Genomic DNA, 27,766 nt, shown 5'->3' on the forward strand with positions numbered 1-27,766 from the left:
ACAAATATGTGTTTTATCCAATGTCCACTCAGGTATTTCTTAGGTGTCTTCATTGCCCAGCAAAGACAGAATTTTGGTCACGTGACAAATTATGAACCCTATTTCTTATTTGGGTAGTACTCATTTGGAATTAATTATGTTTTCAAACAGCATGCAAATGATTCTATTAGCTCTCTGCCACAGTTAGGTTAAAGTCCTTATTTAACAAGTAAAGAAACAGAAGCAAAGAGTTCAACAGCTTTCTCTGAACTCAGTGAGGCTGGCCGGCTCCTGTTGGACCACACAACTGACATCCCAACTGGGGCAGGTTGAGTCCGGAAGCAGGAGTTACAAGCAGTGTAATGAAATGGCTGCATTGCCTTTCAGATGGGCCTGGAGGTCAAGTTAGTTTATTTGTTTTTAATTTAGCTGAAATTATAGGCTAGTTGAAAGATTCCTTTGTCTGTAGGGATCTCTGGAATAGCCACAGAAACATTTCGGTCTCTCTCTTGCTTTCCTCCAACCCCTTCTCCCATTTGCAGGATTAGAAAAACACTTGGGAGGTACATTAATCTTGCCAGTGTTGTCAGGAGTGATCAGCGAGTTTTATTAAAAGCCCTGGGATTGCCTGAAAGACCTCCTTGTCTGAGTTTGCAATAAAAGAGGCATGTTAAGATCTTGGGGCACTTCGTCGGGACCCCTTGCCCTGCCCCTTGGACCAGGAGCTGACACCTCCGGAAGAAGCACAGAAGCTCTCCTTTGTTGAAGGGATTTCACCAGTGGACGGAAAGAGTTGGCTCCTGTCGGCATGAGCTCTATGTGCTGGGGTGGGCGGAAAGCCCTGCTGCTGCTCCTCCTGGGCTTGGCCAGCCCCACCTTCATCAGCGTGAACCGTGGGGTCAGGGTGATGAAAGGCAGCTCTGCTTTCCTGTCAGGAGATGACCTGAAGTTTGCCATCCCCAAAGAGAAAGATGCTTGCAAAGTGGAAGTTGTGATGAATGAGCCAATAACCCAGAGGGTTGGAAAACTCACTCCACAGGTAGGTCATATCAGAGATTTTCTATTCATATATTCAGTAATGTGTTTCAATGTACAGTATGTGAGTGTGGGAGGGAGGTGGTAGGAGGGAGGGAGGGAGGGAGAGAGAGAGAGGGAGGGAGAGAGGAAGGGAGGGAGAGAACAAAATTGGCAGTCTTTCAAGAGTTGTAGCGGGCAGCCTCTTGTGTGGTATGATATGGTCAGTTTTTATGAGTTATTCCTGCCCCCAATCATTTCACCCATTGCTAGTCAGGGCGCCTTGGGATACCAGGATTTCAAGCATTTTTAGAACACACTGTGACCACAGAATAGCAGAAGTAAATCAGGAAGACATTTTCATCTATTAGCATCGCATAAACATTCCCTTGAGTAAAGAGACATGGAAAAGAAATGTGAACATACTTCACTTTAAAAATTCCCTGCTTTTAAAAAAATGTCTGCATGAATTTTTTTTTCTTATAAACCTAGGAGACCTTGTCATTTAAGGATATTCTATGCTCAATCCTTTTGTAGGGTGAAAAAAATTTTAAAAAATCTGTATTATATTGTATTTGCTTAAAGTAGGAGCTTATCTCTATACACAATAGAAAAGTGCTTCCGGTTTTATTACTTGTTGGTATTGTAGGTTAACTTTCCTCTCAATGCAAACAATTTTGAGAATATTCAACACTAGATGCTGCTGCTGCTTCTGGAAAAACATACTACTTCCCATTTCTGAACTGTGAACAGTAATTTTCTTCTCCATTTGGCTAAAGAAATATATTCCATGAGGTTATTCAAAAGTAGTGCTAAATGTTGTAGAGATGGACTAAAGAGCCTTAGATAGATGCTAGCTCAAATTGACAGCTCTGTACACTCCATTTACTGTATTTAAAATTACAGTCTGATTCTGAAACACATTAGAATTCTATGGAGGGCTTTCACCTTGGGAATACTCCTGATGTGATAGTAACCAGATAGCTCCCCTTTAGTTTCCCACAAGATTTGCTTTTGTCAGTCAAAGAGCTTCAGATGGGCATCTAAAAAATGTTAGTATACAATAATGGCATCAGGTCCCAAGTGTGTGTAATTGCAACGTCTCCTCACTTTTTCCCAATACAACTTGCACTCTGAAATGTGTTTGATTGGCACATTTCAGTCTAGGAGAAAGGAGAGACCTGGATGGAGTAGGTGACATGAATAGGCTTAGCTGCAGGCAACAGAGACACAACTTCAGGGACTGGGGTCAAAAGCAAATCCTTGGAGTTTTGGAGAGCAGCAAAATAGAACCCTAATCCTAGAGGACTGGGGCAGGGAAGAGGTGGGTGGGGGTGGGGAGGGGTATTCTTCCTGGTAGCATGCTGGGGCAACCTATGGTCTAGCTGTATTTAACTCTGGCCCCAAGGATGCATATGCTAATGAATAAAACAAAAGCCCTGTTATTCACCAGATTCTTCCTCTTTAGAAAGCAATTTGGGGAGGATGTACTATTACTTAAGCCAGCCTCTGCGGGGTGTCCTCTTCTCATCTCAAACAGACTTCTTAACATATACAGCACTTTTTCTGAGAATAATGAAATTGTCTATATTACTTTTTTTGGTGATATCTTAATACAGGGGTCCCTAACCCCGGGGCCACAGACTGGTACCGGTCAGTGGCCTGTTAGGAACTGGACTACACAGCAGGAGGTGAGAGGCAGGCGAACGAGCAAAGCTTCATCTGTATTTGCAGCCTCTCCCCCGCGCTAGCATCACAGCCTCAGCTCCACCTCAGCTCATCAGGAATTAGAGTCTCATGAGAGCACTGGTCCCTGATGCCAAAAAGGTTGGGGACTGCTGTCTTAATGGCTCTGAGGCACTGGAGAATAAAAAGGGATCTAAGTGACTAAAACTAGGTAAAAAACTTATTTGGTCAGAAGATCAAGCGTTGGAAAAGATCTGCGAGTTATTTCGTCTCAAACTTTCTCTGATTTTAAGGCAAAAATCCACATAGAAAGATAGTATGAAACAGAAAGAAAAACATGCCAGGCTGATTTAGGGGTCTTGACTGCTAGGGAAGGGGATGGGGCTTTGAATATCCCCAGGTGTCCCCAAGTGAATAGTTGCTCATTAAACAACAACAACAAAATCTAGTCTTGAATGTTCAGTACATGTATTTCCAGAGGGTAAATCTGACTTTTTAAATGGATTTCTATCATCTAAAGTAGATATCTAATTTACATTTTCTAAAATTTATCCTGTAGAAAAGCCTTCCCTTAAAATGTAGAATTTTATCACCTTTTTGTCAAATATAAGAACTTTGTACCATAAAGAAATCTATACATCCAAAAAATGTTGTTTCTCACACTACCAGGCGATTGTCCTATTTATTTTTTTTATTCTGATAATTTCAACAAAAAAAGAAATTCTCAAGTAAAGTTTGCTATTTTGAAATGATGTGCTTATTGTTAATTCAGGCTGATTCAGCTCTCCCCAGGGATTTATTTCTTATGGAGTTTTTGAAATTAAGCGTAGCCAAGCAAACACACACACACACACACACACACACACACACACACACACACCCCACCCCCAAACAGTATTCTTTAATAGAGCTTACTAGTAAGTTGAAAGCAAGGCTTATGTGAACCCATTTCTAGCAAGATGACTGTATTAACAGCACCCTGCTGTGTAATCAACGGTTTTATTTGATTTGCACATAAAATGTTTTGTTTAACATCTGTTCAATTAGTGTTTTCATCTCATTACTAAAGTTTGTCTTAGGACCAACAGGTTAATTTTCCTATCGGATGTACGGAAAGGGATTTCCATTGGTGCACACCAGTACCTTCTGTTTAGACAACCCTCCTGATATAGTCAATTAGATAAGGTCGACGGCAATATGTTTTCCTCACATTTTAAGTCAAGACTTCCTCACACACAGCACTTCTCACACCTGTCCCAAAGAAAAATTTCCTGGGTAGAAAAGCACCCCAGTTTAGCCCTGAGCTTGCTCTTTTGAATAGGAAATACAGCAGTAAGAAAATATCTTTAGTTTAAACCAGTTTACTGTCATTATCGTGAGTAATGAGTTAGGAATGTGTGACAATTTAATTATAAATTGTAATTGAAAAGCAGTTGAAGTGGAAAAAAATAAAGCTAGACAGTAATTAGAAAAGGATTTAGCTCTCCTTTGTTTTAGTTAGTAAATTTATGGACAATTATCGTTGTCGCCTTTTATAAAAGGAAAACATATTATGAAACATAAAACAGATGTTTCTTTTAACAAAGCAGATTGTCTCTTTATTACCATGACTATTTGTCAATGATATGGGAAAGGTCTTTCCTTTATTTCCTTCCTTGTTGTAAATTAAAAAGAGAAACCAATGATGTCTGTGGGAAAAGAAGATCATTTGTATTAGTGATAAAGTCTTCTCAGGGAGAATTATGTTGTCTGCAAATGTTTGAAGCTGTAACAAGGTACCGGGTAAACACCATGAACTCAAAGGTGATGATGTCTGAATACCTCAAGGGTACAGTAAGTCCTTACTTAACATTGCTGATAGCTTCTGTGACTTTAAGCAAAAACACTTATAACAAAACCTGCTTTGTCATAGGCTAATTGATATAAACAAAGGTTAAGTTCCCACTGCAGCTCATCAACATTATATCAAAATTACATTGAATGAAGTGACAATATTCCAGGACCTGTTATATTTCTTAGAACTCTACCAAGTCAGAATGGGCAGAATGAGGGTTATAGTGTAAGTGGAAGAGAAAATTCTTCTTTTAAAAACTAGTATTCTCAGAATATAACAATAATTTCCTTAATAGTTCTGAGTGGGGTGATACAGTTAATTATACTTTTATTCGAATAGAGAAAATTGCCTTTCGATTGCTATTTGTCACAGCAACCATTTCTGTTTTACATAAATAATAAAAGTATTCTCTCCCAAGTATATGAAAAACAGCTGTGGGTCACATTTGGCTCTGATGAACCCCATTAGTGTTCATAGTCAGTGGCTTCATCTTTAAATATAAAAACGCTATTTGGAAAAGAAGGAAATAAATAAAGAAAAAATATATACAGAACTCATACAGTGTGTTTGTGTATAAGGTAATGAATGCCTTTTTGTGCATACAAAAAAAGAAAAGGTAGGCCCATTGTAATTGCTACGAACCCCTGAGGGGTGTGAGTAAATAACATTTTGATAAATGAGACCATATTTTAAATGTACTATTGACTAAAAAGATTATTTTGAGAGATTATTGCTCCTTAATTAATCTGCTGAATCTGATTTTCATAATTTAGATATTCTCAAAACAAGGCACAACTGTATAAGCAGAATGGTGAGTGGGCATGGGGCTGGGTTGAGGAGGCAGTGATTAAAACACACATGTGCGCGCACACACACACACACAGAAAATAAAGCAAAACATTAATAGACCATAATTTCTCAGGACAATAGTGCTGGAAAATTAAACCTTGTACTAATTTTCTCACAGATATTCATTCATTTCTTCCTGTGAACTAGGTCTTTGACTGCCATTTCCTTCCCAATGAAGTAAAGTATATCCACAATGGCTGCCCAATCCTTGATGAAGATATAGTGAAACTTAGACTTTACAGGTAAGCCATACAGGAACGTCATTCATTCTTTGCCAGATAACCATTTCATGTACTTTTTCTGTGGATAGGTGTCATCATGGGGAGTTACTAGAGTCCAAACAAGATTATCGGTAGAAACTGAAGACAGATGGGTGAGGCAAGAATCACCGACTTTCAATGATCTTTATTTGTATCATCTTCCTTGGGGCTTTTCTGTGGCAAATTATTAACTATTCTGCTGCCCTTTAGACTTCTTGTACGGGTATTTCTGGATCCGACCTTTCACTTATGACGGGAAATGGAAATTATAAACTAAAAATTCTTAATGAGAATTAGGTGAAAACATTTCAAAATTTAGTAAAATCCTTGTTTTTGATGATCAGCTGCTTCGTTATAAGTACAGTATCATTTATTTTAAACATATTAAATAATAAAAACATTTAAAAATTAATTATGAAGTTAAACAGAGCAACCATATGACCCAGCAGTCCCACTTATGTACACAAGAGAAATAAAAACCTGTTTACCGCAAATGTTTATTGCAGTATTATTCATAATAACCAAAATGTTGAAACAGTCCAATTGTTGAATGCATAAACAAAATGTGATATAGCTGTGCAATGGAGTATTATTCAGCCATAAAAAAGAACGAAGTATTGATACATGCTACAGCATGGATAAACCTTGAAAACTTTATGCTAAATGAAAGAAGCTAGACACAAAAGTCACATATTGTATGATTTCATTGACATGAGATATCCAGATAAGGGAAATCTATTAGGACAGAAAGAAGGTTAGTGGTTGCCAGGGGCTGGGAGAGGGGCAAATGGGAAGTGACTGCGAATGGGTATAGATTTCCTTTTGAGGTGATGAAATGTCTTGGAATTAAAGAGTCATAATGATTGTACAACCTGTGAGTATACTAGAAACCACTGAGATGTATACTTTGAAAAAGTGAACTTTATGGCATATTAATTATATCTTAGTAAAAAGTTAATTTAAAAATTAAGCTTATGTAGTATTGCTCACTTCATATAGACGACTGAGAATTCAGTGTTAGTGGAGTAGGCCTTGCTCACTTTATATAGACGACTGAGAATTCAGTGTTAGTGGAGTAGGCCTTTATGTAGTTTTTTACTTGTGTTTACTGTTCTTATGAATATTTGGATAAAATACTTCAGTGTGAATTTCCCTTAAGCATTAGAATAATACAAAAGAGTTTCATAGAAGACACTGGAACAGTGAGTCATTCTGTGAACACTTATGATTACCTACTATAGGTCAGGTCTTGTCCTGGGCATAGGAAACAAAGAGATGAGGACTCTCGGTGCTCATAGTCTGATGCAAAAGGTGAGTAGGTAATTGTGATGCAGAATGACAAGTGCTGAAAGAGAGACATGAGCAAAATGCCGTGCTCAGAAAATGAAAAGACATTCAAAGTTTTCTTAGGAAGCTATGCAATCAGCATGCAAACAAGGCTTTTTGATTTTTCTAAGACTCTAAAGTTAAAAAACAAATTAACTTCAGAGACCTTGCCTAGGTGGGCTGGAAAAGATGATGATTCTGGCTGCTCCCATTTCTTCCTTGAGTTTCTAAGGAGTGGAGAGGGTAGAGGAGCTGTCATCCCTCTTCATTTTGAGGACATTTATTTAAAATAGGATATTCAAAGGAGTTGGAGGCAGAAAGTCAGGAAGCATACTTATTCTCCTCTTACCTCCTCTCCAGCCTTTCGGCCAGCTACTTGACCTCTCTATGCCTCAGTTTCCTCATCTGTAAAATGAGATTAAAATGTCTATGTAAGTTCCTATAAAGACTGAATGAGATACTTTCTGTAAATAGTTTAGCATTAGCCTGGGCCATAATAAAAGCACATCAATTAGGAGATGCATTATTGATGCACACCCATCAGTCATTAATTTTCTCCCTGCATATATCCAAAGGACATAATTGCTAAGGTATTAGAGGGAATGGAAGTAACAATCACTGAATACCTTTTACATGCCAAGCACCCAAACTAGGCTGTAAATAACCGTGCACGTAATGGTGTTTCTGAAGAGAAGGCTTTGATGCTTCAGAAACTCCTCACCCATTCACTTCTGAATTAAAACACAACCCATAAATTATACAAGCTTGATACTCATAGATTATGTTTGTTCTAGAACTGAGACTCTGTGCGTATGGCAATCATTAAATATCAGCATGGATAATGGGTTTGAGAGCAAGTATTGAAAGAAAGGTCATTGGAGGTTAAAGTGGCAGAAAAAGGAGTTGACGGCAATATAAGGATAAGAAAGAAAAAGAACAGAGAGATTGAGATACAGAGTATGAAATAAAATCCAATCTCTACCCAATAATCAAATGTTGTGAAGACCAATCTTTAGGCTTCAGTTCAAGTACACAGGTATCAAAAGTGCCTAAGCACCAATAAGTATTTCCTTTGCTGTGTTCTCTCCACAGATTTACTGAGACAGACACCTTCACGGAAACCTTTATCTTGCGGATCTATCTCCTAGAACCAGACTGTAACATCATCCACATGAGTAACAATGTATTAGAGGTGTCTGAATTCTACGGTCTGTCCCGAACCATCGATAAGAACCTGCTTAGATTTGATTATGATAGAACAGCTAGCCTGGAATGTACGGTCAGTCTGGACCCTGTGGTAACTCACCTTCCAGCCCACGGCCAGATGGTTGTGATGGAGCCTCAGTCAGAAGAGCCTCGTGGAGATCAGCCACACATTTTTTTCCCTGAGTCTCGTAAGATATGTTTTAATACTTATTTGGATGTTCCTAAAATATCTATAAATGGTCGTCTTCCACTAGGACAAAGAGTTTTACTTCATATTACTTGTAGCTGGTTGAAAAATGTAGGTTAGTGGTTTAGAGTATGGACTTTGGAATCATAAAGACCTGGGTTTGCAAACTGCTTCTGCTATTCATTTCCTGTTGATTCTATGCAAGTTTCTTAATCTGTTTAAGTCTGTGAAATAGGCTCCATAGGGTTATGTAAAGATAGAGGAAATGAGATCACATGCACAAATAGTTTATGCAGTCTGACTCATAATAAGTGCTCAAGAATTGTCAGCTGTTTTTAGTAACAGTAATGCTGGCAATAGTAGTAAAAGTAATTGGTGTATTATTATTAGATTATGAGCAGATTTGAGGTAGAGCTGGTGGGCAGCAGCCATGATTTAAATCAGGAAGATTTGATAGATAATTTTCTTTCTGTTATTTTTTCTTTCTGTTAATCATTCAATCAATATATTTTGGGCAACTCCTATATGCATAATAGTGTTCTAGGCACTATGGAAAGACTAAGAAATATGAAGGATAATCATAGTTAGAGCAATACCTTGAATCTTGACAGTTTACGGCTAAAGACACACTTGTTCATAAGTCATCTCATTCAGTCTTCACAACCATCTGGTTAAGAAGTGGAATATCCATTTTCTATATCAGGATAATGTACAAAAGGCCACTCAAAAGAGAAGTGGCCTATATGTATCATAACCCCACAAGAGGGAAAAATGCAGTTGGGTAGAGACATGAAGGCTGTTGGAAAGATGATTTTGGATTAAAGTGAAAGAGAGAAGTTGGTTCAGTTGGTCAAAGAATGTTTAAGAGACAGTTTAGTAAAAAGACTAAGTGGACCTGGAATGCTATGCAGGACTTGAGTGTGTGACAAGCACGACGGGGAGAGAATTTCAGTGAGTAAAGCAGTCTAATAGAGATTGCATTATGGAGCTATGAAGGTGGATGCTGTAAAGGGATACAGAAGAAGCTTGACTATAAAAGGCTTATAGTTAGCCATTGGCCTATTCTTCAAAGATGTTCAAGCACCAGAAAATGCATTTTATTATTTTTTTCTCTGTAACTTTTGGTGGACAAGGATCTCATGAGACAACTGGTCAACTGTTCTTTCAGTAAAAGAAATCACAGGCTTTTAGAATAATGTTAACCCACTTAGTGAATGATTAGAGGGTACACATGAGTACTCTTGGGGCAGTGAGAGGAAGGGAGGGAGGATTGGCTTTTAAATTTTATAATCCTTATGTTCAAGTGACTGTCTTAATTCAGTGTTGTACATTCTAGAACTGAAAACAGAACTCAAGTGTCCAGGTGGAAGCTGTACCCTGGGACTGAAGAAAATAGGAAGTCTCAAAGTGAGCTGTGAGCAGTTCCTGCGGATGGGGCTTCGATATCAACATATGGATCCTCCTTCTCCTAACATTGATTATATCTCCATCCAGTTGGACCTCACAGATAGCAGGAGTCAGATCGTATACAAGGTAAAGTATGGGGTTATGTACCTGTATCCCCAGCTGATCCAAAAAAAGAGGGCCAGTTCCATGGGTATGCTCACGTTGGCTCCCATGCCAGCTTAAGAAACTGCCCAGTGACTCATTAGAACTGTGGGCTTGTTTATTCTGTTAGTAGTGCTTAAAACAGTAGCTTTGTATATAATATCAGTATAAATAGCTGGGGCAACTGTGTATCAGCTGAAACAGTTTAGCTCTCGCCTATCTCTGGACTAGGGCCAGTTACATGCTACCTTTCTTCCCTCTTCACTTCGGTATTCTTCAGGTTACCATTTGATCTTGTGTAACACCTTCTCTTTGATTCTTCATTTCCCTCTTCTTTATTAGAACCACTTTTCATCTGTTAGAGGAACTCAGGGGTCCATATACCTATTCTGCAAAGCAATGGGAAACTGACAGGGAGGGGACCTCAGTTCCGCTTTTATTGTAGTTGCAGATTATATGCTTTTCACTCTTTCAGACTTTGAGAAAGAGGACTGGATGAATGTGACAGGCCCACAATGGCCTCCTCCCTCTTCCAATTTCTTTTAAATTCTCCTGCTGTTTCCTGCTCTTGATCTCATCACATTGAAAGGGTGGCATAAAGTAGAATCAGTGTATATGAAATATTTAACATGCTACTCTACTGATTCAGGTGTTCTATAATGTATTAATTTATGTAGCTGGGGCAACTGTGTACCAGCTGAAACAGCTTGGATTTTGTGCCAAGAGGCAGTGATCCAAGATTACATTTGTGAAAGACCTCCATCTTTCACAGTCTGACTTCTCACTAGGATTTCTTCTAAGATACCCAAGGAACTGATAACACCTGAAATAAGGAAATGATAACAGAAGATCATAAAATTTTAGAATTGTGATTTGGAAAAAAACTTTGAGGTAGTCTGGTCAAATTGATCAAGTAAGTCACTTAGAGAGAGCTCTTAAAGGATAGATCTGAGTCTCACATTTAATAGATAAGATCATGACACTGGGCCCAGATTGCCTGCATTCAAATGTCTACTTAACAAGCTATGTGACTTTGAACTTTATGCTTCGCTTCTTCACCCTAAAATGGGGATAATAGAATCTGTTTCTCAAAGTAATTAGGAATATGAAATGAAGTAATACTTATAAAGCACTTCACACAAAGCCTGGCACATAGTAGCACCACACATATTTTACTAGTTAAAAAGCCACCCAGTAAAAACTGATCATCAGCCAGCTTTAGAAATAACTGGTTTAGTTCAAGCCCCTTATTTTATAGTGGTGGCCAGAGAAATTACATACATTGCCCATATGTACACAGCTGTTTTATGGCTGAGCCAAGACTAAACTCTAGATCTCCTGACTACAAGTCGATGTCTTCTGTTTGTTTTGACATGAAACTCCTTTAACGTTAAATGCTTTCTTATCTCCTTTAAAAAAATTAGATCCGTTTTTTTTTTTTTCTTGATTGATTTTTCTTCTTCCTCTCTAAACTGAGTTAGGGCTTTGTTTATATTTTCAAATCAGTTTTACTGGGAGTTAACGCCTTCAAATGACCTTGTTTTATTTAGAATTAACCCATTCCATAGTCAATTTGACATGTCATAAAACAAATTATCTTAAGGATATAAAAGCAATATGCTTACTGCAGAGAATATTTTATAAAAAACACAGAAATTAAAATAAGAAAGTAAAACTAGCTATATATCTACCATTTTTAGACACACACTGTGGGGAGACACAGACACCTTGTTTAGTGGAATCGAATTAATACTATATTTAAAACTTTATATCTTGTGTTTTTATTATTTTTATGCTTATACAAATCCATCCTCATGACTAAATGGCTATTCACCCATAATTTCCTCTAGGTTTTTAAAGGTTTTCTTGTTTACATTTGCCTTTTTAATCCACATGCAATAAAATTTATTATATTTTGTAACAACGGAATAGTTTTTTCAAAGCAGCCAAAATTTTCAGCACTATTTGTTGAATAATTAACCTATTTCCCCTTGATTTTTGATGATTCTTCTACCATATAGAAAGATATTATTTATACTTTTTCAAGGCTAGTTCTTTTGTTCCTTAGATTTGCATACTTTTTTGTGCTAATACTCTATTATTCTAAATATAATAGGTTTATAATACACTTTAATATTTTACAGGTAAGTTCTTCCTCATTACTTCTCTTCAACATTTCTTTACCCATTTTCTCACCTATTTTTCAATTTCAAAAAAGTAATTAAATCATTTATGTCCATTAAAAAAAAAGCCTCTAAGCATTTTTATCAGGACTGGATTGCAACTACAAATCATTTGGGGAAGAACTAGAATATTAGAACATTTACCACATTGAGTCTTCTCATCCAGAAATAAGGTATCTCACTTCATGTAGGCAAATAGTCTTTGATATGTTTCTTTAAAGTTTGCAGTTTTCTTCATGTAAGTTGAGCACACTTATTAAGTCCAGTCCTTGCCAGTTTGTTTTTGTGAAGTTATTGTGAATAAACTCTTTTCCCTCCATTGTGTCATCTCATTGGTTACTGATGATAAATAGGAAAGCTATTTTTTTAGTATAATTCTCTTCTATCTGGTTTCTTTCTTGAATTCAATTATTCTAAGAATGCTTCAATTCTTTGGGCTTTTAAAGACCCTAATTATATCTTTCACTAATGATAATAATTTTATCTTTCCCTTTTTAGTAATTATTACTCTTGTTTCTGGTCTCTTCTCCTCTGGTTTGGCCAAAATGATATAAAATACAATGATGCTTATAAGAAGCCTTATCTTATATAATTTATCAATATCATTTTCCTACACTGTCCTGTTTAATGCTTCTGCCTTGAATGCATCATTCTTTGAAATTGATATGGTCATTTCTGCTTTTTTCTTTTCTTACATTGGATCATTCTTTTACTTCTTTGTATGTAATTTTATTTTAAATGTCTCCTCCTATAAGGCACATATAATTGGACATTTAACTTAAGAATATTTGTCTTGAACAAGGGAATATAAGCTACATTTTTCTAATAATAAATACGTAGGTTTTTTTCCCTATCTCATTTTCTGCTGTCATGCTTATTAAAAAATTTTGCTTACAATATAGGCTATATTTTCTTGGCCTATAGTTTTACTTATTTGAAAGTCCTATATCCCACTTCGTTTTGCTAGAATTAAATTCTAAATAAAAAATTTTTTAACCTGTATTTTTAATATTTAAAGTAAAAACAAACAAACAAACAAAAAACAAGTTCTCTTGGCTCCTTCCTATAAATGATGTGGATTGATTCTATTTATCCCTTTTCCTGGCAATTGCCCATTCCCAGTCTTTGTTTATATAATCTGCAATTTTAGTTCTAGCATATCCTTGTTATACCTTATTATTTCTTATATTGTATATCTTTTTTTCAAGTAACTTCTTTTGACATTTGTATCCATTTTCTTAATATGTTTAAAATAACTTATTTATTTAATCTTAACTCTAGGTTTAATTGTTATTATTGTTCAGCACCAGTCCTTTTTATATTGAGATTTCTCCATTCTTGATTTTTCAAATTATATATCTTCAAATCATTTTTTTATCAGCATATGAAGAATAGATACTCCGAAGACTGAGATGTCTCAGCATATTATTTGTCTTCATCAACCATACAGTAGGGGGTAGGTGGGGTTAAATGTCTTCTCTGTTTTTCCCTTGCACTCCTGTCTTTGGAGCATTGCTGGCTAGTTTCTGAACTTCCAGACTATGGGCAGGTGGTTTGGGGGGAGTGTTAGAGAGAGAGGTCTCATTTGATCAGGCACTGATGGGAAATGACTTCATGCTCTCTGAGTCTGTCAGATGTTTCAAACTGCTTATTTATCTCTGAGGCAATTTTCTGGTTTCTCGGGAGATACCTCATCACAAAGATCCTCCATTATGGAGGCCTCTTACTTGTAGATCTCTTGTCTCAGGAGGATGCATTTCTGGCCTGTGTGGTCTTAGGATATGATTTTCACCTCCGGCTTCCTGCTGCTGGGGTTCTTTGTCCTCTTGAGGATGTGCGCTAAAGATTAGGGTCCAGGATGACCCTAGACCAACTCTCTATCCCATTTGGCCTATATCTTGAAGTAATCATGTAATCTTTCCTGCCATAAACAAGGACTATAAGCTAATCCCAGCACAAGCACCATTATTCTTTGGCCTTGAGCCATTTAGCTTCTTCAGGTATGAGCCCAGCACCACCCATCTGTATGAGCTACCTATAAAAGACACATTTTAAAGCTGGTCTCTAGGAAATTTCTCTCTTGCCAGCTGAGACAAGGGACGTAGCATTGCCCCACCCTTCCTCTTCATGTGTATGTGTGGCATGTGTGTCGGGGGTGACTCAGCACAACACAGCACTCTTCTCTCTAAATAAATCTTTTACCTCTTTCAACCTTTTCATATTTTTTTATGGGTGAGAGGGTTCTAGAGTCTGGAACTGGTTCCAGACAATTTGCTTTATAAACTCTGCCTACACTATCTGTCTCACATTCACTTTGAAATCTGATAACCCTTTTATTGGAACTTCAGTTGAGACAGAGCCAAGAAGAATCCCATTTTTAACATTATGTTGCGTACAGATTATAACTTGTTGTCCGATACCATTGTTCAGCAATATTGAACCAATGTGACTCTGATAATTGAGCCCGGTTCTCTTAACAATGGAAAACATCAAATTTTATGATAACCAGCATTTCCTGCTGCGAGGGTTCTTCCTGCCTATAGTACTTGTTGAGACCTCAGATTTCATGATGCACACTCATGGTTTTGCGGAGGGATCCCCACGTGAGGGCCTTCTCCTCGTAGCTCTTTCATTCGAGGAGGGTGTATTTCTAGCCTAAACGTTCACTTGCAGTTCTCATTATCTGCTCCTCACTTGGAGACCCAGAGTTTTAACTAACTAGACAACTGGCAACTATCCTTCAGTCGCATGAGTACTGAGTTGTAAAGACGTTTTCCTCCATCCTGTCCCTGCCTCCTTTAAAGTGACAGGAAGTGGGCAGGATGGCGGGAAGAGATTGGCAATATGTGCTAGCCACTGCGAGGTACTTTACTTTGGCTATCTCATTTAATCCTCATTTAATAGCTGGAGATTTATTATTCCCATTTTACAGATGTGGGAAATGAAAGTTGGGAGTTAAATAACTTGCCTAAAGTCACACAGATCATCAATGCTGGAGATAGAATAAAAGCACAGTTTTTTCCAATGCCAAAATTGGTGCCCCTTCTCAATCCTGGCTGCATATGAATCACCAGAAAGCTTTTAAAACACCATTTTCTGGTCCCTTCCTTGGAACAATTAATTTGGAGATGGAGTTTAGGCGTCAGAATGTGTTAAAAGTTCCCCAGATGATTCTAATGTGCAGCCAGGCTTCAGATCACTGCCAGGTACATTCTCTCGGCTGTGGTTTTATGTTAAGTATCCTACTATTAACCCTGTATGTTGTAGCTTCATTTACATTGTTTCCCCCTTCGTATTTTCTTTTTCCTTCAAAAGTCAGAGAGTGCGTGGTTGCCTGTCTATATCAGAGCTGGCATTCCTAATCAGCCCCCAAGGGCTGCATTCATGGCCATGTTTACTCTGGAAGTGGATCAGTTCATCCTGACCTCTTTGACTACATCAGTTCTGGACTGTGAATTGGATGAGACCCCAAAACCCTTGCTGGTGTTCAACATTACTAACGCCCCACTCCAGGGCTATGTGACTCACCTGTGGGATCATACCAGACCAGTCTCCTCATTCACCTGGAAAGATCTCAATGACATGCAGATTGCCTATCAGCCACCAAACAGCAGCCATTCTGAAAGGAGACATTATGAGGTAAGAAGGAAGAGAGACAAAGCTTCTAGCCTATTTGGTATTCACAGAGTTATTTAAGAAGCCAGTTCTCTTAACTTTCAGGTTAGTTTGTATATTCTTTGCCTCTGAAAAGAATCAATCGCTGTAAATCAGAATGTAAACTCAAGTGTCCAGAGGAGCCAGGCTGGTGGTGCGAGGGAGAAAACCCTGTCTGGGGGTAGATTATGGGAAACTAAAGAAAGAGCCAGCAACTTTTGAAGCAGCTGCAACTCAGTTCCAGCTGATATAGATGCACCTAGTATTGCTATAGCTCCTTTGTCACAAGAAGTTGAAAATCTATATATTTTTGCAAAAATGTTCGGTATCATTTATCATAATGGTTCACTTAGACCTAGATCTCTGAAAGGCTCTGATCCTTGCAAATCGGCACCCATGTGCCCATTTCAATTTTAAAACTTACTGTGCCAGCTACAAAATATTTCTGAGGGCCTTGTTTGGCCTAGGCCTCATCAGTTTGAGAACTCTGGTGCCTTTAACAGCCTTCCTTTGTTACACAGACTATTGAGTTTAGAGATGAGTTTTATTTACAATGCTTTTATTAAGAAATTCTTTTATTTTTTTATTTGCAAAATTATTTTACTAGAATTCTTAATTTTAATTAATAACACTGATTTAGGATAGGAATTCCATAGTCTCATATGGTAACCGATTTCACTATCAAACACTTCCCATCAGGAAAGTCCTCTTTCTATTTAATCTAAATCTTGTCTGCTGCTACGTCAGCCTCTTTCCTATTATTTTGTATTCAGTGAGAATGAGGAATAGCTGCTTACAGACTTGCACATAATAACTCTTCACATACTTAAAAACCTACCAGCAAATTGATTCATACAGGATGGAAAATTTAAATGGACAGATTGATACAGACCTGAGCTCAGATTTATTAAGGAAAATGAGTGTCCCTGGGCTTACCAAATTGTCCTCCATTTAATTTAGGCATTTGCAGCATTTAGCATCAAGGGCAGATAAAATATTTTAAATTGTAAGTGCTGTATTTTGCCCTTTGCTTATATTTTCTTTATTTTGTAACGGTAAGTGGCAGCTTTTGTTTCTTTATTGCCCTTATCTCTCATTCCTTCCATGTTATGGAGAAGTTTCTCATTAGATATTTTACTTTGAGCTCACAAATAAAGCACCTCCACTCTGCTGCTTCCTGTGTGCATTTTCTTGCATTTGAGAAGAAAGTTCCTTAGTGATTGCATAACAATTTCATATGGCTCAACCTAATAAATATTTACATTACACCTCCAAAAATACAGCTCCCACTTCGGTATAGTTTAATTTTAAGTCTTTTACTTTGGTACCCTTGAAACTGTTTCTTTTATTATGTTGTATTTGCAGACATGTTGCTGTCTGTTCATTTCTCTTATCCTCTCTAATAGACCACACAAGTTTCAAAAATAGGCAGTAAGCCTTTTGTTCTGTATTGTCCATCATCCTTCTTTGTCAACACCTGGTGCAGTACATATATAGCACATAATAAGACTCAAAACTTACTGTATAACCCCACTTAGTAGTCATGGATTTCATGGGAAAAAATAGAGTCTGGATATTTAAAAATATGTCTAGTGGGTTAGATGCCTCTAGATCAGAGTCTCCCAATACCAGAACCACTGACATTTTGGACTAGATAATTCTTTGTTGTGGGGGCTATCCCCTGCATGGTTGGATGTTAGCAGCATCCCTGGCCTCTATCCGCTAGATGCCGATAGCGTCCTCTCCACAAGCACACCCATGTGTGACACCAAAAATGTTTAAAGACATTCCTAAATGTCCCCTGAGGGGACAGAACAAAATCACTTCAGTTGAGAATTATTACTCTAGACCCTGTATCTTTGAGAGAGGTGTGATTGGACTAATGCTGGACTGGCATAGTCTTCTGACCAAATGCAGGGTCACTTCTTCAGCATATTTCAGGTTAAGAAATCCTTTTATAGAGAGGAAAATTTAAAATACTGATAAATTAAAGAACAAGGTCTAGAGCCTGAAAACGCGAAATCAGGTTGTCAAAAAAAATGATATCAGGCGGCAGCAGAAACGTGAACTCATTTTGCCTCTATCTGTGGTGAATACCTCAGAAGCAATGGTATTTTATACTATAACATCTCAATGTGTGGTTCATATGCAACTGTTTGTTTATAGGTGGAGTTGGAGATACATGACTTCTTCTTTGAAAGGAGTGCACCTATTATAGTACACATCTCTGTCAGAACAGCTGATACAAATGCCCCGCGAGTGTCCTGGAACACAGGTGAAGTTCAATGTGGGGTGTCTTCCCTTGAAGGGAAGTCAAGAAAGTATATGGGTCAGGAAATAAAGGTAGTTTGATTTCCATTTCACACACGAGGCAACTGAAACCCAGACAGATTAGAGACATTGGATAGTTGGTTTTGTTTTATTTTTCCTACTGGCGGGATAAGAAATTTCAGTCCAGAATTCCTGAGTCCTGGAGACAAGTTCTTTCCTCTGCAGAAGATAAGCCAAAAGTACAACTTTCACTGACTGAGGCAAAAATAAAAAAAAAAAAAAAAAGACCGTCTGTGACATTGAGCTATAGTTTGACTGAGAGAGAAAAGGTCTCCAACTCAAATTGTTCAGAGTGATAGAAGGAAGGCATGGACTAGTGCCCTTCACATTGTCCTGTTTTTAAATTGGGTGGTATGGAAACCACAAATAAGCTTAAATTGATTTTTTGTTCTGTTTTAAAAGAAGGCTTTGCTGTGCCTTTCATTTCTCTATGGAATTATAAAGCTTTGTATATATTTAAGTCACATCTAAATGTAAATTGTAAATGAGGAATTTTTTCCTTTCCCACTGATCACATCAAGAGTAGTCAAAACATACTTATAAGCAGTTGTAGGTCCTTTCAAGCAGATAATATCTGTGCTGATTTAAATCCTCAGGTGGCAGTTTAAACAAATTGCCTCTTGTGTTTGTGTGTGCTCACACATGGGTACACACATACACATATGTGTTTGTAGTATGTGAGTTTCCATAGAGATGGAGGACATCAGTTGAACAGCCTTTATTTATAATTTTAGCTCTGCGTCCCGCTCTACTTCTATTAGAGTGATGAGACTTACTTAATAGTCTGTATGTGTATGTGTGATCTGTGAAACCCAGCCTTGTTAAAAGAGCTCCAAATCTGGTTTTAGCTACTTTAGACATTAGAACCTTTTTTAAAGTGAATTTTTATGAACTTATATGTTCATCATCAAAAACTTGGAAAGTGCATTAAATAGAATAAATAGTAATGAATAAATAAATAGTAATGAGTGAATAAAATTATCTGTTACTCCACCATGAAGACATAACCTCTTGTTAATATTTTGCTCTACTTCTAGTCTTCTTGCTTGTTCTTCTCCTGCATCCCATAATGCCTTGTCCTGTGATGTACAGTGTACTCTTGGCTTCAAAACTCCTATTACCAGTCACAGAGATCTTTATATGTACGTGTCCTTCCCTGATTTCTCCTTCTCTCCCTATTTCCCTTTCTCCCTTCCTCTTTCCTCCCCTTCCTCCCTCCCACCCTTCCTTTTTTTAAAAAGTGTACTTTATGTCTTAGCCCAGGTTGTCTAGCAGCCCCTGAGGCAAATTATATGCATTAATGTACACTAAAAACAAGAATAAGGGGGAAAGGAAAGTCAAGATGGTGTGACTGAACTGGTCACAGCTTTACAAGAAAATAAAACTGATGGCTTAGTAGTACTGATGTCTCCCAGAAGAGGTGGAACCACTGTGTGTGGGAAGAGTCAGGAGTAGGGTGAGCAAAGGATGAACAATCTGTCAGCTACTTCCCATCTTCTGTTTCTTCATGGTCAGTTTGCCTCACTGGATGTTAACACCTACATGTCCAAGTTGTGTTACCTGGCCCCTCTTAGCTGCCACTGCACAAACTCCTTGAGTTCATGGTGTAGGACCTGGCCACAGTCACAAGGGAGGTCATGCCAAAACTTAGCCCTCACCTCAGAGGCAATGAGGTAACCGGTCGGATCAAAAGATGACAACAGTGGCAGTCAGGGCTTTGCAATTAGGAGGAGTGTGGGAGCCCTCATGGGACTGCTACAGCTAGAAAGTGGGCCAAAGTCAAGGAGGCAGAGGAAGCTGGACAGATTTGAGGGGAAGCATTAACCGGGTCCACTAGTACACTGTCTTTACATGTTATCAACTTGTTTTTTAAAAAGCTCTGTTCCCTTTCACGATTCTCTGTAATCTGTTGGTTCCCAGCTCTACTGGATAATAGGAAGGTTGATGATGTAACAGCTCCCTTTTTTTAACCAGAGAACCTGAAATCTGTATTCTTGTTCTTAGCAGCACTTACTCTCCCCAAATTTCCTCCAACATGCTGGGTCCAAAGAGAAGGTTTTATTTTAATTTCTTTAGTTACAAATGTTTCTTCCTCATGATAGTCAAAACTAAAATACAGCCCTCAGTGTAAAATGTTAGATACTTCATGTCTAACACCATTAAACACTGTCCAAGCACTGTCCAAGTAGCTCTGTATTTGCATATTTAACCACTTTACTTTCTCCTGTGGGCTACCTATGAACTCATAAATTACAGCTGGCCCTTGAAAAACATGGGAGTCAGGGGTACTGAACCTCCACATAGTCAAAAATCTGTGTATCATTTATGGCTTCCCTAAACTTAACTACTAGTAGCCTACTATTGACCGGAAGCCTAACTGATAACATAAATAGTTGATTAACACATATTTTGTATGTTATATATATATCACATATTGTATTCTTGCAAAAAGGTAAGCTAGAGGGAAAAAAATGTTATCAAGAAAATCATAAGGAAGAGACAATACATTTACAATATTTATTAAAAAAAATCTGCATATAAGTGGACCCGCACAATTGAAACCCCTGTTGTTCAAGGGTCAACTGTTTATAGAAAAGAACTTCTGGTTCTTTTGCCCACAACCTATCTGAATGTAGCCTTGAAAAACTTATAGACATTTTGAACTAGAAACCACTGTGAACAAAGCATCTGTTCTTTCCTTTGGCGTTTATTTTCTGGTACCGTCATGTCTCTAAAAGATATGTCACAAGGAACCAGTTGTCAAATTGGAGTTAATAGTACTAAAAGTAAAAAATATTACTAAAATTAAAAGCTAAATTCTCATTTATTGCAAAGGTTTTGAAGATGCAATTTTCACGGATTAAAATTCATCGTCTTAAAATAGGCTCATTGGCGTGTCATAGAATTTCCCAAGGCATTTTTATTTTATCTTGCAGGTCTGAATCTTCTGGAAGGGCAGTCTCGGGCTATCACTTGGGAACAGTTGCAGATCGTTGACAACGATAACATTCATGCTGTGCAGCTGGTGACCGTGGACGGGCTGCAGCATGGAAGGCTCACAGTAAGAGGTGAATGACCAGCCTTTGTAATCTAGAAAAGAACCCCAAAAGTACTTTCTCTGAAAGCAAATCATATTTAATAGGATATATGTAGTGTCTCTTGAGCCCCACTTCTAAACAAATTATCAGATTCTAAAAATCTGGAGATCTTGAAACCATCGGCTCTTATGTTAGAGTGCTCACATCAATGGATGACCATTTATGCTTGGCTTATTTAAAACTCAGATGTCTTGTAGAGCTCCTTCTAAATATATTCCTTAACTGATTGTCTTATCTTAGTTGGGAGACAAAATATTTCCCTCTCATTTCTCTGCTTCAGAGAAATGTACGGAAAAACAGAAAAACGTGTTTTTTAATACTTTGGTAATCATTTTGTTATTATGATTTTAGTAGCAGTTACCATAGTTTAAAAAGAAATGGTTTTATAATTATAATTATAAGGATGATAGTTAAGGTTAATGGGCCTAATAAAAATAATAGCCATACTTTATGATAATATCATTCATTCCTTATAATGAGCTCAGACAATTTAATTCAATTTTCCTCTTAGTTTGCCTAATTATAAAGCAGAAAGAGAGTTCTTATTTTTCATTGTTTGTGATTAAGGAATTCTGAAATCAAAAATAAAATAAATAATATTATAAAGTCTCTTGTCTAATCCCAAGACGGTATGAGGTCAGCTTATGCATGGGTATAACAGTTAGTGTGGAGGTTCAGCTGCATGTAAGGGAGACCCAACTACAGTGGCTTAAAAATTCATTATTTTCTTCATGTGACAGATTGTCCAAAGATAGGTGTTCCATATCCATGATGCCAGAAGCTCTTTTCTGCTCTGTCGGTGGTAACAAGATGGTGCCTTTGCCTCTAGGTTTCAGATCTGCATTCAAGGAAGGAAGAAAATGAAAAAGTTATGTTATCTAAGTTTACTTTCTTTAATAACTTGTCCCAGGAGTCTGATACAATGACTTTTACCAACTTATATACTACCCCTATGTGCAATGGAGTCCAGGGACACGATTTTTTGAAATGGCTGTATTGACATTCCAAATAGAACCAGGATTTTGCTACTGCGAAAGAAGGAGAAAGTGGCTATTGAGCAAGTAGCTTGTAATGTCCATTATACTAGTGTTTAAGCATTATTTCAGTGGTGTGGGGAGAGTAACGAAGCACTGCCATCAAGAATTATAATAGTTATGTAGAGCGAAGCAGTGTTTATTAATACTATGAAATAAAATGTAGAGCAGTAGCCCATAAGACAATGATGTTCTGGTCTTAGAGGAGGAAGAAAATAGCACTAATATTTGTTAAGCATTTACTTTGTATCAGATAAGGGACAAAGAATTCTACGTGCTTTATCTTATATCAACTTTATGAAGTGAGGTACTATCATTATTCCTATGTTTGAAATGGGGAAACTGAGACTTAGAGAAGTTAATGTTTCTAAGGGCATGAGCCTAGAAAGTGGCAGAACCAGGATTTGAACCTGGGCCAGTTGATACCACAGCTCTAGCTCTTGGCCAATAATCCAGTGAGTCTCAAAGTTTAGCATACATTAAACTCTCTTGGAGGTCTTGAGAAAACACCTATTGCTAGACCCCACCTCCAGAATTTCTGATTCATTAGGTCTGGAGTTGGGCCTGAGAACTTGCATTTCTAATGATTTCCTAGATAATGCTGATGATGCTGGTTTGAGATCACACCTCTAGAAGTGCTGCCACCTAGGATGATAACAATAAGTTAAAGAATAATTAACATTTATTATAGGCTTACTATTGTTTAAGTTCTCTCATCTGTACTAGGGAATAGGAGGTAGATTTTGTTCCTGTTTTATAGATGAGTCTCAAAAAATTAAATATCTTGCTCAAGCCTGCACAGCTACTGAGTGTTACAGCCAGTGTTCAAAACCAGATCTGTGGAGGCCCAGAGCCCACTAAACAATCTGTTGTTTTTCCAGGCAAGGAAAGTATCAGCGGCACCACTTTCCTTAATGCTGTCTTATCTAGTGCTGCTTTCACTACAAGTGTTGCCTTTGCACTCCCTCATTCAACCAGTGCCACCTCTGCTCTCTTCATCAGGGGGGAAAGGATTTCTCTTCACTGCGACTGACCTCCAGGCTGGAGTTGTTCGCTATCATCATGATGACAGTGACTCCACCAAAGACTTTGTGGTATTCAGGATATTCGATGGCCATCATAGCATCCGCCATAAGTTTCCCATCAACATCTTGCCCAAAGATGACAGTCCTCCATTCCTCATAAACAATGTTGTGATTGAACTGGAGGAGGGACAGACCATATTGATCCAGAGTTCCATGCTGAGAGCGTCAGACATGGACTCCAGTGATGACTACATCTTCTTTAATATTACAAAACCTCCTCAGGCTGGAGAGATCATGAAGAAGCCAGGGCCAGGACTGATAGGTAAGTTCTGGGCAGTTTGGATCATTTGTGTCAGAATTTGTACAAAGGTGGACATCAAGTTTATGAGGTGGTACAATTAGTATTCCCATTTTATAGATGGGAATCATCTATCCAAGGATGGGCCTCTAGAAAGTTCCAGAAAGCTGGATCTGAAAGTAACCATTATGCTATGAAAAATGAAGTCTGCCAAGCACAGTGATAGGACAAATAAGTATGAAGAGAGATGGTTGGCCCATCTAGTATTGATAAAGTAATGGCATGGATAACATTTGCTTATATTTTGTTAGAATAACTTCATAACTAATTCTTAAAGTAGTCAGGAGTAACAAAATAGGGATCAAATACTTAGTGTTCCTTAAGATTATGTTTTTTCGCAATATTTTTCTAATGCTAAATTCTCTTTTAAAACAGGTGTAACAATTTCAATTTTTCTGCTTTATAATTTATAAACTTTGATAAAAAGCTTTTAGTGAAAGTTTCTTGGGTCTATACAACATACTAGGCAGGGAAGGCTTGGAAATAAGTCCAATATCTTTACACCCAACACCTAGCAGATGGTTACAAAAGTATTTGGTGTTTTGTGGGCCCAATAGGCTACCCTGTCCATGGCTTCCTTCAGAGAGATCTATTTAATGGCATCGTTTACTATCGTCACTTTGGTGGAGAAATCTTTGAAGATTCTTTTGAATTTGTCTTGGCAGATAGCCACGAACCTCCAAATCTCTCAGTGCCACAGGTAAGAGGCCAGCTCTAAACACTTTTCCAAAATTTTGTCTACAGATATCAGTTATAGGAGGTATTACAGGTTTCAAGGTTCAAAGTTTGAGAAGCAATGGATTAAGCAAAATTAAATTAATTTTTTTGCAACATCACTTCTCTACCACTTACTTTTCTAAACAGTTTAAAAAATTTCTATGTGATATTTCCAAGGTTGTTTAACCATGGGGCTGTTTTTTTTTTTAAATTTATTTATTTAAATTAGTTTCAAGTATATAGTAAATTGGTTAGACATCTATATAGTTCACAAAATGATCCCCCCAATTGCTGCCTTCCTCCTCTGGCCCTCCACCAAGCCATCATATTAATGCTAACTGCATTCTCTCTGTCATGCTCCCCATCCCTGTGACCAACTATCAACTACTAATTTGTATTTCTTTAACCCTTCACCCCATTCTCTCAGCCCCTCAACCCACCCTCCCCTCTGTCCGTCACCAAATTGTCCACTATATTTGTGAGTCTGTTTTTGATTAGTTTGTTCTTTTTGTTCCTTAGATTCCACATATAAGTGAAATCATGTGGTATTTATCTTTCTCTGTCTGACTTATTTCACTCAGTATAATACCTCTAGGTCCATCCATGTTGTTACAAATGGTAGGATTTCATTTTTTTTTTTTAATGGCTGAGTAATATTCCATTGTATATGTGAACCATAATTTCTTTATCCAGTCGTCTGTTGATGGGCATTTAGGTTGCTTCCATATTATGTAAATTGCACTGCCGTTAATATTGGAGTGTATAGATCTTTACGAATTATTGTTTTGGTTTTCTTTGGATAAATATCCACAGGGCTGTTTTGTACAGAACACCTCACGAAATTGGCTGGCCATAAAGCACTCAAGAAAACACTGACATTGTATGTGTAGTGGCTAAAATATAGCCTCTGGAATTAGACTGCCTATGTTTCTCTCCTGTCCTTGACACTAACTGGTTTATCTGTGCCTCAGTTTCGTCCTCTGAAAAACAAGGACTAATACAACTTCCTTATAGAGTGATTGTGAGGATAAGTGAGAAAATACATATAAAGTACTGAGAATTTTCTGGCACATGGTAAGTACTCAAAAAATAAATTAGCTACTATTTATTCTTGCTTTTGAAGAATGAAGAGTTTTACTGCCACTCAAGGATAGTATTTAAATATATAGAATGCAGAAATAGAAATTACAGAAAATGGAATTAATGTAGGGTCTGAACAACTACAAAAGGGTAGACTTCTTGCAAAGAAAGGGTGATTGGTAGTAGGGTGGAAAAAGACAGGTAAAAACAAGTGATCACCCAGTATATATATTTCTAGTTGTTAGGTGTTTTATATCTATTACCTTGGAAAGTAGCCTGTGTAGAGGTCTAAGCAAATCTTGAACCATTTCTAAAATGACTATTTAAAGCATGTGTCTCTATTGGTTATATCATGTCTTCTCATAATATCATGGTCACTCACATTAGCCAGTGCATAGATGATTGAACCATTCATCTGTTTGCTAAGATGAAGGTAACAAAAGAGGATGATCAGGAATCATGATGTTGAATAGCCTAGAAACTGAAGGAAATTTGTGACTTCTGCCATGAGGAATTGGAGAGTGAATGAGAAAAATTCTCAGTTCATCTCCTTATTGAATAACAAATAAACTCCTTTACCAATAACCACATCCTCTCTTCATCATATGTTATATTTCACTTCTAGATTACATTTTTGCTTGAGACCTTAATTGATTTGATTATTCCAAATAGCAACTATTAATAGGATTTATTTCTCAATCTTTTGTTGTATCAGCTCAAAATGACCTATGTTTCTGACTAGAATACCATATCACTTTTAACAGATTTTATGCCCTTTTAAGAATAGAAAGCTCAACTTCTTTTTTCTTTCCTTCTATTATTTATTACATAGATCATATTTTTTATATTTATATCAGATTTATAGATCAGATATAGATGTCAGATCCCTTTATATTAAGGACCACAGAAATAAAAACTTAATTGAAACAAAACTGTTCCAAAATCTTGGCAAATAAGTCAGATTAAACGCTGTAGATCCAGTTATAAGTTTGTTTCCTATTATGGATGGGATTCTAAAGAAGTCATAATTACATTTTTTTCTGATTTTATCTTCTTTATTGAGAGAGAGAAAAAGAAAGAGAGAATATATAAACTTGCTCTGTGTTAATTAATTTACCACCTATTATTTGGCTGTTAAATATTCTCCAGCCCAGTCTCGTGCATGCCACCTTTACCTGACATTTCTGCATGTATGTCTCACCAGAATTTAAACTCACAGTTTCTACAAGACATTTAGTATGTGTCTCCCAAAACTTTTTCAAAACTCTAAAGACTCTCTGAAATCATCAATCCCCTTTTTCTCTCTAATATCTATATAATTAGTCAGTCAGCAAGTCTTAGTAATAAAATCTGCTTGATTAATTTCTCTCATCTATCTCTACTTCAAGACCCCATTGCCATTGCTTTAGTTCCAAACTTCATCTTCTCAGGACTAGATTATTCTTAGAACCCTTCATACATCATCTCATAAGAATAGAGGAGATCAATGAAATCTTTGTAGTTGTGGACAATTAAAATTCATTGATAGAATTCATCTAGCATTACTTTTTCTGCAATTCTCCTGCAATTCTTCTGACTTGTGGTAGCCTTAGCTTAGGACCATTCTGGTCTATGGACCTGCTGTCAGCTATAACATCACCGGTTACAGAAAGTTTTCTCTGATGCCCTCATTCTACAATTCTCCCAGGCTGGGTCAGCAATTCCTTTTGTATGATCCAATATCAAATCACTATAATGTAAGTCCATTATTTGTTTCCTTGGATTAACAGTGAGCTCATAGATGGCAAGAATTCTGAATTAGTCATCTCTGTGTCTTCAGACCTTGATACCTAATTCGTAGTGAAATCTCAAAAACAGCTTGTTGGTCCCTAAATGAGTTCTGGTTCTTTCAACTTTTATTGAAACTAGGAGGAAAGAAGACTGAAACATTTGATAGAAATTATAGAGGAAATGAGATGGGAAGGTAATAAGTGTAAAGCTTTATTCTTCAGAGTTTCCAGGAATTAGCATGTATATACTAAAACAAGTATTTTATTTGCATGCTGGTAAGCAGTTTTGTGATGTAAATCTTTGATACCTTTGTCGAAAGTCCAATTTTTAAGAAACTTAAATGATGATCTAGTCTATTTGATGACTGTGTCTTCAATTTGGACAAGTATCTAGTCATGTCCTAAAAACAAAAATGTATTTAAAATATTCAGCAAAATCTGTAACTTTCAGTTGTTCAACTAAAAGTCCAGATAAGATGGTTACTTGGTGGGAGCTTTTGTGCTCAGACGTTTCCATAGTCACTGAAGATTAAATTAAACTCAGGCACAGGATTGTTTAGGCGATGCTTCCAGAACACTTTGATAGAGACAGAAACCAAGCATCTCCTTGGGTGAGAGACAATCTAAT

The 27,766-nt window shown here is 37.2% G+C and overlaps 1 protein-coding gene across 1 annotated transcript in view; it reads left to right on the forward strand.

Moving 5' to 3' along the window:
• Positions 1–787: 787 nt before the first annotated feature.
• Positions 788–27,766, forward strand: part of FREM1 (FRAS1 related extracellular matrix 1) — a 109,821-nt gene continuing 82,842 nt past the window's right edge. Inside the window, exons 1-9 of the mRNA XM_006918357.1 lie at positions 788–1,018; positions 5,510–5,604; positions 8,041–8,342; positions 9,678–9,874; positions 15,388–15,711; positions 17,893–18,001; positions 20,994–21,125; positions 23,192–23,536; positions 24,130–24,272. Coding sequence (XP_006918419.1) covers positions 788–1,018; positions 5,510–5,604; positions 8,041–8,342; positions 9,678–9,874; positions 15,388–15,711; positions 17,893–18,001; positions 20,994–21,125; positions 23,192–23,536; positions 24,130–24,272 — 1,878 coding nt within the window. The remainder of the gene's footprint in view (positions 1,019–5,509; positions 5,605–8,040; positions 8,343–9,677; positions 9,875–15,387; positions 15,712–17,892; positions 18,002–20,993; positions 21,126–23,191; positions 23,537–24,129; positions 24,273–27,766) is intronic.

The sequence above is a fragment of the Pteropus alecto genome, unplaced genomic scaffold (assembly GCF_000325575.1).
Source record: "Pteropus alecto unplaced genomic scaffold, ASM32557v1 scaffold95, whole genome shotgun sequence".
Lineage (NCBI taxonomy): Eukaryota > Metazoa > Chordata > Mammalia > Chiroptera > Pteropodidae > Pteropus > Pteropus alecto.